This window comes from Hibiscus syriacus, unplaced genomic scaffold, assembly GCF_006381635.1.
Source record: "Hibiscus syriacus cultivar Baekdansim isolate YM2019G1 unplaced genomic scaffold, ASM638163v2 tig00110860_pilon, whole genome shotgun sequence".
NCBI classification, from domain to species: Eukaryota; Viridiplantae; Streptophyta; class Magnoliopsida; order Malvales; family Malvaceae; genus Hibiscus; species Hibiscus syriacus.
In genome coordinates, this window is record NW_024062891.1 from 311,172 (window position 1) to 321,036 (window position 9,865).

Genomic DNA, 9,865 nt, shown 5'->3' on the forward strand with positions numbered 1-9,865 from the left:
CCGGGTATTGACCAAGATCAAATTTCGAATACTGACTAGTACTCACAATATTTTCTGTTGGCTCATAATCGTCTAACTGGTCAATAAGAAAATCAGAATTTGGTGCTGAAAGTTGATTGAGATTTGGATTAGGAAAAGGTTGTGGGATTTGAGATTGTGTTTGATATTGTGTTTAGTATTGGAAATGTGGTTAAACAAAATTTTCTTGGTGATGAAATTATGGCGGAATCATTAAATTTTGAGGTTGATAACAACGTTGTACATTGTGAGCACCATAAACTGGGGTTGAAGAACTTAGTTGATTACTACCCGCTACTGACCCAACTTCACTACTTCTAGGTTCAACAACATACAATGTAACATCATATTCTTGCGAAACACTAATGTAAGCAATGAATCGTTCAACATCTTCATTGTCGGTTAATAAATAAACTTTACATTTTCTCTGATAAGATAACCTAAATCCACTTAGAGGCTCTAAATTCAATTTCTTTGCAACACGTAACATTAGAGTTTCATAAGTTAACTTTTTTAATGACAGTTTTAGTTGAAGATTCATGGGTAAAGGCATATATTGTAAAACACCATGAACATTCTCCCATGACCCTCCAAAACACAAATCTATCCAAACATGATCAACATTAGATGATTTCATTCTACAAATTGTAAATTAATTTACTAAACAAACGAGCTATAAACTACATATCATCACTAACTTAGAGAAAAACATACCTTTATTAAGTTGATAGTTGATAATTTGGGAGATAAATCATTGAAAAATTATATAGAAATAAAATTATGTAAAAAAAATTAGAGATGGGGAAGGATGTCGTTAGATATAGGAACGGATGTCGCCGGAGAGAGTGATAGATGGAGATGGAATGAGTTGCGATTTAGAGATTTAGGTTATGAGTTGTTGCTGCTGCGTAGTTATATACAAAAAATATTTGTGTTGCGAAACTAAAACCTGTTGCAAAATTAAATTCGTGTTGTGAATTCGAAAATCGAGTTGCGAATTTGAAATTCAGTTGTGAATTTAACTGTCGCGTTGCGATTTACAGATTCGCGTTGCGAATTTGACTTTAGTGTTGCGAATTTGACTTATGTGTTACGAATTTGACTTCTGTGTTGCGAATTTGGAAACTGGATTGCGAAATTGGAGTTCGTGCTGCGAATTTGAGATCGCGTTGCGAATTTGTTGGTTATTTTCGTAAATCCAAAAAAGTTGGTTAAAATCTTATATTATAAGACATTTTCGGTCACTGAATTTATTTTTTCTTTTTTAAAATGCTTTAGGGATGATGTAAACCTATGGAAGGGGCGCTTCACGATTTGTGTCTTTCATATATGTCATAGGTTCAGCTAAGGGCGTCTTTCGTATATGTCAAAGGTTCAGTTAAGGCGCGGATGATGATCCACGCCTCCCTTTATGTGGCGCTAGCTCGAACAAAATCCCGCGAAACGTCCGCACCTTGTAAAAGGGTGCTAGATCAATAATATTAAGAGAAAAAGTACCTAACAAGTAATTATTACCTGTACGAATGATATTTTGGTAAAATCAAACAAAAAACTCACTAATTCTCATGCATAAGTTGCATACTCCTCTCTCTTTAAAACCCTATACAACCTACAACCAAACTCTACCCTTTTAAACTTAGCTTTCTTTTTTTCTTCTCTTTCGTACCTTACCTTTTCTCTCCCTTTGGCAATTTTGCTGGGGCTGAATAAAGAAGAGATTGACAGTGGCTTAGTTAAGATCCCCACTAACAGAAAGTAAAAGTCCCACATCAGAGAGGGAAAAAGATTACTCCAAGCTTTTATCTTTCCACTTTCAATTTTCAATTTTCAATTTTCAATTTTCAATTTTACTTTGAGAGGAGTGATGATTTCGGGAGTAGCGAAAATTTATACCATATTTGCCTAAACAGCCATATGTAGTTCTTTTGCAGTAAAAAATAAATGGCAGAGCAGTTGCTGTTTGTGTCCGCTCTTTGTCATGTGCTTTGCATGCGAGTTATCATGATGGGTATCGAGTCTTGTCCTTGTTGAGCCAGTCGAATCGAAGAAACTGAGAAAAAAGACAAGAAATTAGGGAAACAGAGTATTCTGTCATGGAGGCTACAGAGATTTAGAAAGCATTCCAATTTCCCAGATTATGCGTTTCCTGCATCTTTAAATAATAATTAAAAATAAAAAGCTCATTTTTTTCTGTTCATGGTTGTGGTGTGACATTAATCATTTCCAGGTGAGTTCAAGCTTTCTTCTTCTTCTTCTTCTTCTTCATAGCTGTTTCCTTTCAGTTTCTTGTTCTTAGTTATGCTGAGGAAAAGGTCCAGAGCAATGACAGGAAAGCAAACTTTAATGGCTGATCAGAGCTCCCAAAAATCCCCAGCTGCCCAGAATTACACTAAACCAATCCCATCTTTCTTCGGTTCTCCAAGATTCAAAGCTTTCACTTCAAAAGCCCTCCCTGAAACCGAAGCTATCAAGAGCCCTACTTCAATCCTCGACAACAAACTATCCTTTCCCTTTTGTAACCCCTTTGCGTTAAACCGCCCGAAACCCAAAAAATTGTCACCTGAAAATCCAGAACCGAAAGGCATCGGGCTTGCTATACTCGATACATTCATCAACGATAACCGAGGTGAAGATAACAGTTCTGGCGAGAAGAATAACAACAAAAAGGTCTTGTTCGGGACCGAGCTCAGAGTCCAGATTCCTCCACTCCCACCTACTGATTTTGGAATCAAGACCAGGAATTCAGATTTATTGCCAACATTCGGATCTCCTGATTCTGGTATCCATATGAAGGATTCTCCTTGCATTCTGGTTACTGAAATGGAGCTGTCTGAGGATTATACATGCGTGATATCTCACGGTCCGAATCCCAGAACCACACATATATTCAACAACTGCGTGGTCGAAAACTACTGCAGTGTAGCAGATAATAAATCCAAGACTGCATCCGAAAGTTTCCTTAGCTTTTGTCACACATGCAAGAAGAATCTTGAACAGAAAATTGACATTTACATTTACAGGTGAAAAACTCAAGTTTCATCTTTTTCATATAATAAAAACTCCATTTCATTAGGCTTGATGTATAATCTGATAAATGTGTTTGTAATGCAGAGGTGAGAAGGCCTTTTGCAGCCCAGAGTGCCGATATCAAGAAATGCTCCTGGATGGAGAGGAGTTCATTACTGCTTCAAGAAATTATTTCTGAATATTGCAACCAGAATCATTGGATCCATACTCTTTTGCCTTTTGTTTTTACCCTCTCCCCTGCAGATAAGAGATAGTAGAGGATGAGATAATGTTAAGACTTCAGAATAATTTTTGTTTTGAGTAATTATTTAAAACGTAAGCCTTTTTCTTTTTCTATTTCCCCACAATCACATCAATCATCATACCTTATAATTCAAGAGCCAGTTACTTCATTCATCATCACTTTCAGGTGATTATAACCATACCCAACTATACTTATCTTGGTTGAGAAATATATTAAAAAAATTCATGAGCAAATCTTGAATGTTTATACGATCTTAAAGTATCTTAATTCTTAAGCATCTATCTAGTTTTGATAATATAAAAATGACCAAAACTCTAGTCTCTTTCTGGATCAACAATGAAATAATTAACAGTGGTTGAGAATTTTGATGCTTTGTGCACGGATAAGTCCAAATATTAAAAAATGTAGCAATGAGGTTTCTCAACTTGAATTATCGCCCCCACATCATTGCCAGGTTCCCTCTTGCTCCTCTTCACCATGAAAAGGAAATATACCTGTATTTTTAAGTGACTAATAATAATGATGCTGATTAGAACTTGTGTTAGCTATGCTAACTTGAATTAAGCAAGTTAAAGAGAAAGGGATCTTTATTACCTATAGCCAAAGGGTCCACGATAAACAAATTACAATGGGTGGAAATGCAAACATTAATTCTAGAAATGACTAGAGATGGGACAACTTCGAGCAACCACATTTAGTCGGTTGGTTAAGTTGATCATCTTTATTTTATCATATTTCCTTAAGTCATGAGTTCTAGACCCATTAGAAGTATTCTCTCTTTTTACCCTTGAACCTCCATTTCCTTGGACACGTATGGGCTGTGGTCCAAAATTCATTCAACCTTTTTTCCAGTTGATCGGATCTCAATTTCTCTCTTTCAAGTTCGTATTTTTTTAATACAATAGGATATGGTGTTGCGTGTGATTGATGCAATCGATAGTTTACAAATTATTTAAAGCATTTTAATTTAATATTTGCTTTTCTATAATAAAGATAAATAAGTTTGGAAGTAGAGTGGGAGCACATATCCATATTAATTAGGAGTGAAGCACAAGATTTTGTGACCGGCTGGTTACGCCGTGACACGTACCTATTTGGAATCCGATGGGAAACATGTCGCATTTCAAGTAACCTATTCATCTTTTCCATTTCTATCCCATTTACTAATTCACCAATGACCTAGCATACCCCTAAATATTTGATCATGCATATTATAATCATATCTAGAGCAACTATTATTAAACACAATATGAACACATCTCTAAGCACATAAGCAACACATATATGTAGTGACATTATAACTTAAACAAAATCAATGTAACTCAGAATAGAACATATACACAAAATGATCATGATATTAAAATATTTCATAAGAATATCTTATACATTCTATAGACTCTTAAGAATTTTAGGATGACTTGTGATTTGTCGAAATATGATTTGATTTATCCAACTTATCTACTTAAGAAAAACAATGAAAACATAGAATAAACTTCAAAAAATTTAGTGAAATAATCGTTCAAACATAAACCTACACAATCATACATATGACACCCTGTTCATATAAGATGTATCATACTGATATGCTTGGAGTACACCCGGTTCCTACACCAATGGTTGTTTTTCCAAAACTTAGTAAAGATGGTGGGCGTCCGCTAAAAGATGCTCAATTTATAGAAGCGTTGTTGGTACGCTGTTGTATATGAATCATACTCGACCTGGCATTGCGTTTAGTGTGAATCGAGTATCTCAACATTGGGTTGGAGTGAAACACATTTTGCGTTACTTGTGTGAGACTCTGGACTTTGGCTTAGTTTCTCTCAAGGATGGCATTGGATGCTTTTGACAATGCTAGTTAGGCGAGTAATATTGATGGCCGACGTTCGATGTACGAATTTTACGTTTTCTTTAGGGAAATTTAGTGTCATGGGGTTCCAAGCATCAACTGTCGGTCTCTAGATCGACCAACGATGTTGAATATCGAGGTGGTGCTGATGTAATGGCATATGTGATTTGGCTTCAAGCCTTGTTAGTCGATATGGGTGTGTCGTGTTCAAGAAAGCCTATCGTCTGGAGTGATAACACGAGTGTTGTGGCTATGAGAGTCAACCCGATTTACACTCTCAATCAAAGCATATCGAGTTGGACCTTCATTTTATCAGGGAGAAGGTTGCTGCTGGAAGTGTTTTTATCAATTATATTCCAGCTTAGTTTCAAAAGGCAGATGGTCTTACCAAATCACTGTCTCGAGCTTACTTTGAGATGTTCAGGCAAAAGTTCAATGTTTCTGAGAATGTGGGAAAGTAGGGAGATGAGTTTTTCTTATGACAAGGATATGATATTCTCTTAATAAAATTAGTAAGTATTTTGTAAAGTAAAATTTTAGATACTTTTAAAAGTTAAAAATATATATCATAATTTTATTATTTTAATAATTAAATGAAGGCTGCAAACAGAAGCCAAATAGAGCTATAAATAATTTGCAAATTCCCAGCGCCTGTTTAGCAAGGTGAAGCGTGTCAATCTACTCATGAAATATCATCAGAATTAGAAGTCTATCCGAGCGCATAACGCCATATATTTATAGACACTACTAATTAAAGCCCATCCTTAACAACTTTCTCCGCTAACTAAATTCTCTGAAATATTCGGTCTCAATCAATCAGAAGGCAGCCTATTACAATACACGAAATGAGCGAACGACAGCCAAGGTCACAGATCACCAAATACTTCGACCTCGACCCTATCACTATCGGAGAAGTTTTAGAGACGGCAGCCGTATCTGTTGGCGATACACCCGTTGAATCAAGCGACGCTGCTGCAATACAAGAAGCAGAAAAGAGATGCATCAATACAAGCGGCGACGAAACGGAAGGTGGTAGGTTGGGCGGCAAAGCCCAAGCCGCGGCAAGTTTCAATGCCGGTGCAGCTCAAAACGTCAATAAGATAACCATTTCTGATGTTTTATTGGTAAATAAATATTAAAACACCATGCAAATTTCAATACATTAATATTGCCAAGAAAAAAAGAGAAATAATAAATCAAATATTTTTTTGGGGGGAATTGGTTTTCATTGCAATGCAGGATGCTACTTCAAAGTTGCCTCGGGATAAAGCTGTGACATGTGAAGATGCCGATGAGGTGAAAGGTGCAGAGCTGAGAGCTAGGCCTCAAGCCGCTGCAAGGCCCGGTGGAGTGGCGGATACGATGGAAAAAGCTGCTAAGATGAACCTAGACGATTAAGATGACGCCGCCTGAATCTGAAAGGCTGCTTATAAGCGTTTTATTGTAGCTTTGCGACAGGTTTTGTCTCGAATTTTTACAGCAAGCTACGGGTCCGCTGTGGAGATGTTGTAAATACAGTAAATTATAAGTATCTTAGCAGTGTTCCCATTGATTTCCTTGGAATCATTAATAAGATTTTTATTTTTTTTATCTTGGTTTCAAAACTAAGCTGTCCATAATATATCAAATGGAAGCCCCAAGAACGAAACTAGAAATCTTCGTGGCCATGCGCACGTAGCTTAGTAATTAGGAGCATTTGGAATGTTAGCATATTTCAAGTTTCGAGTTTTGTTATAGGTGTGGATTACTTACAGGTTCAGCTATATATATATATATATCTTTGCTCTACTTTCATTAACCTTTTTTATCGGGACAAAAATGAGCGAGGAAGAGGCAACATGGTTCAAGGTGGACGAAAATACCTACCAGGACAGGAAGCCACCACGTAGGAGAAGTAACAATTTTATCTATTGGCGACAAACTGAAGAAATAAAATCACGGCGGAGATGAAAGCCACCGCCAGTACAGCGAGACGAGGATAAGATCACCATCCCAGACGCTTGTGTAAAGTTGCAGCATATGATAAAGGATTAAAGCTGAGACTGATGATTGATGAAGATGGTGAAGAGTGAAGAGCATTTGTAGTTAATAAATCACAGTTCAGATCACCAGCGGCGTCTAATTTGTTGTTAATAGCATTTGACATTTGATTGATCTTGAAACTATAAGATTTCCTCATTTTCTCCTACATATTTATTTATCAGGAATAAAATGTTTTTCTTTTCTTATTTTAACATGTCCTAAAGAGTTGTTTTGGAAATACCAAATAAGAGTTAATCATTTACCAGAATTGTACATTAGTTAAAATCCCGACATTTAATTCGGCAAGTTTATTAAATACTACAAACAATCCTCTGCACTAGGAAAAGCAGAACTTATCAAATGCAAAGTGCTCCTTGTCCTACGAATATGTGGTGTATGCGTACCTGCACATTTATATGAGGTTGCCTCTTCACTTTGCTTGTTACACCTTCTCCTGCTTTTAGGTATAGCCCAACAATTCAAAATTACCCAAAACCTACTTATTTTATTACCAGATAAAACCGATTATATCAAATTGACGTTCGCTTGAAAAACTACTTAACCCATTTTTTAAAAGACATTTACACAAAAGTGAATCAAATTTTTTCATTTTTTTTATCAAATGAAATTTTGTGTTTAGATTTTAATTTGTATAATCGAATTCAGTTTTATTTTCTTATTTGGATTTAAATAATTATTTGAGGTTGTGTCTAATTACCAAATCCGAAATCTCAAATTTATTACATATTAATATTTTAAAAGTAATAGAATAACTGAATTAAATTGTAGAGAAGTCCTAGCCCTGTAGTTGCTCATGGCCACAAATGATCATGTTCCGAAAGTATGCAGAGATTATAGCTTGTTGCCAAGTGCCATTCCCTTTGCTTACGTGGGATCATACGACCAAGCCATGTACTACTTATTCAAACTCCATCTGCTATTGCCTTTCCATATGTCTTCTTCCAGATACCACCACTTGGCCTACACCACCAAAAACATCATTACTCATGTCTCCACGGCGCACCGATCTTCACCCTACGTATTTATAGCACCTCCCTTAGTGGCCATGCTAATCTATCCATTTTGTTTTCCCTTTAAAACCATACACAAATTAGACCTCCGATCAACGAAACCATGAGCCAGCAACAACCACAAAGGGCTGGGGCTGATCAATCCCATGATCAGCTGGAACCTATCACGTTCGGTAATGGTTTTAACGTGACCGGTGAACTGGCTTCAAAACCTATCGGACCACAAGATGCCGCCGCCATGCAGTCGGCTGAGAACATGGTCCTAGGACAAACAACCAAAAAGGGTCCCGCGGCTGCAATGCAATCCGCATCCACCGCTAATGAAAGAGCAGGCCTCGTTAGCCGCAACCAAGGTGGAGATCAAGGCGTCGCCGTCATTAAATCTAACAAAGATGGCGAGGTTTTGGTCACAGAATCCGTTGGTGGACAGGTGGAATTTTGGATCCATTCTTGTGTATAATCTAGGTTTATTTCTGCTCCAATCTAATAAAGAAGTTTAAACATCAAAGCAAAGGTGGTCGCGGAATACAGGCAACCGGATGTTTCAATGGTGACTACAACTCCAGCAACATTGATTGATCCTGGTCCAATTACGATTGGAGAGGCTTTAGAGGTGGCAGCCCTCTCTGCTTCCGATAAACCGATTGATGAGAGCGATGCGGCCGCAATTCAAGCTGCTGAAATGATAGCTACCGGAAGTAGCGAGATATTGCCCGGTGGTATTGCATCCGAGGCTCAATCTGCAGCCATTCGGAATTCCCAAATGGATGGGTCCGAAGATCGAGCCACTCTGTCGGACATTTTAGCGGTAATAACATAGTACTTTGTAGTAGTGGATTTGGGATGGAATAATATTGTATTAGTGTGATGAGTTTAAATTTTGGGCAGGATGCAAGTGCGATATTGGTAAAGGATAAAGTAGTGACTCGTGAAGATGCTGAGAAGGTGGTAGCTGCGGAGGTGAGAAATAATCCAGAGATGCAAACTACGGCAGGTGGAGTGGGTGATGCCATGGCCATAGCAGCTCGGCGTAATCAAAACTCAACAATTTAGATCTTATGATAATACTACTTTGGAAAGGAAGTAATGTGTTGTTCCCCAATCCAGGCTTGATTTACATAGTAACAATGCTGCCTGTAATAGCTTTGGAAATGTACCTACTTTTAAGATGCATGCAGCATTCGGCATTCTAATCTCACTCCCCAACATTATACTTTATTCAACCTCCGCCTAACACTTCCTTCGCTAATGATTAATCAATCTCAATCAAGATTAAATACCAGTTTAATATATCATACAAATGATATTAGCTCAGCAACAACTTAAATTAAAACTATGTATAAATTCTTTTCAAACAATAAAACTATGCATAAATTACAACTTAAATCAAACTAATACAATACTGGTATCGTTATCGTACTTCTATTTCCGACAAATATTATTCATTTTTTAAGTTATATTTGTACTACGGTTTTGTTATGTTATTACAAATATTATTCATTTTTGTTAAACTTTGATTCCAATTTAAGTTGGTATTAATTATTTATTTTATAATACATTTTACTAAATTTTAACTCAAATTTAAAGTGTTACCAATTATTCATTTAGCTAAACCTTGTTGAATTTTGACTCAAATTTAACATAGTACTAATTATTTATTTTGTTAAACTTTGACTC

At 36.6% G+C, this 9,865-nt stretch overlaps 3 protein-coding genes across 3 annotated transcripts; all 3 read left to right on the forward strand.

Annotated features, from left to right (window-relative positions):
- Nucleotides 1-2,301: 2,301 nt before the first annotated feature.
- LOC120143654 (FCS-Like Zinc finger 8-like) lies at nucleotides 2,302-3,306 on the forward strand. The gene is made up of 2 exons (XM_039157920.1): nucleotides 2,302-3,038; nucleotides 3,130-3,306. Exons 1-2 carry the CDS (start codon nucleotides 2,317-2,319, stop codon nucleotides 3,221-3,223), a joined length of 816 nt encoding a protein of 271 aa, XP_039013851.1. The 5' UTR covers nucleotides 2,302-2,316; the 3' UTR covers nucleotides 3,224-3,306.
- A 2,674-nt stretch (nucleotides 3,307-5,980) lies between these two features.
- LOC120143639 (late embryogenesis abundant protein 3-like) lies at nucleotides 5,981-6,547 on the forward strand. The gene is made up of 2 exons (XM_039157911.1): nucleotides 5,981-6,259; nucleotides 6,375-6,547. Exons 1-2 carry the CDS (start codon nucleotides 5,981-5,983, stop codon nucleotides 6,531-6,533), a joined length of 438 nt encoding a protein of 145 aa, XP_039013842.1. The 3' UTR covers nucleotides 6,534-6,547.
- A 1,744-nt stretch (nucleotides 6,548-8,291) lies between these two features.
- Nucleotides 8,292-9,266, forward strand: LOC120143655 (late embryogenesis abundant protein D-34-like). Its single transcript, XM_039157921.1, has 3 exons — nucleotides 8,292-8,618; nucleotides 8,703-8,996; nucleotides 9,077-9,266. Exons 1-3 carry the CDS (start codon nucleotides 8,292-8,294, stop codon nucleotides 9,239-9,241), a joined length of 786 nt encoding a protein of 261 aa, XP_039013852.1. The 3' UTR covers nucleotides 9,242-9,266.
- Nucleotides 9,267-9,865: the final 599 nt, after the last annotated feature.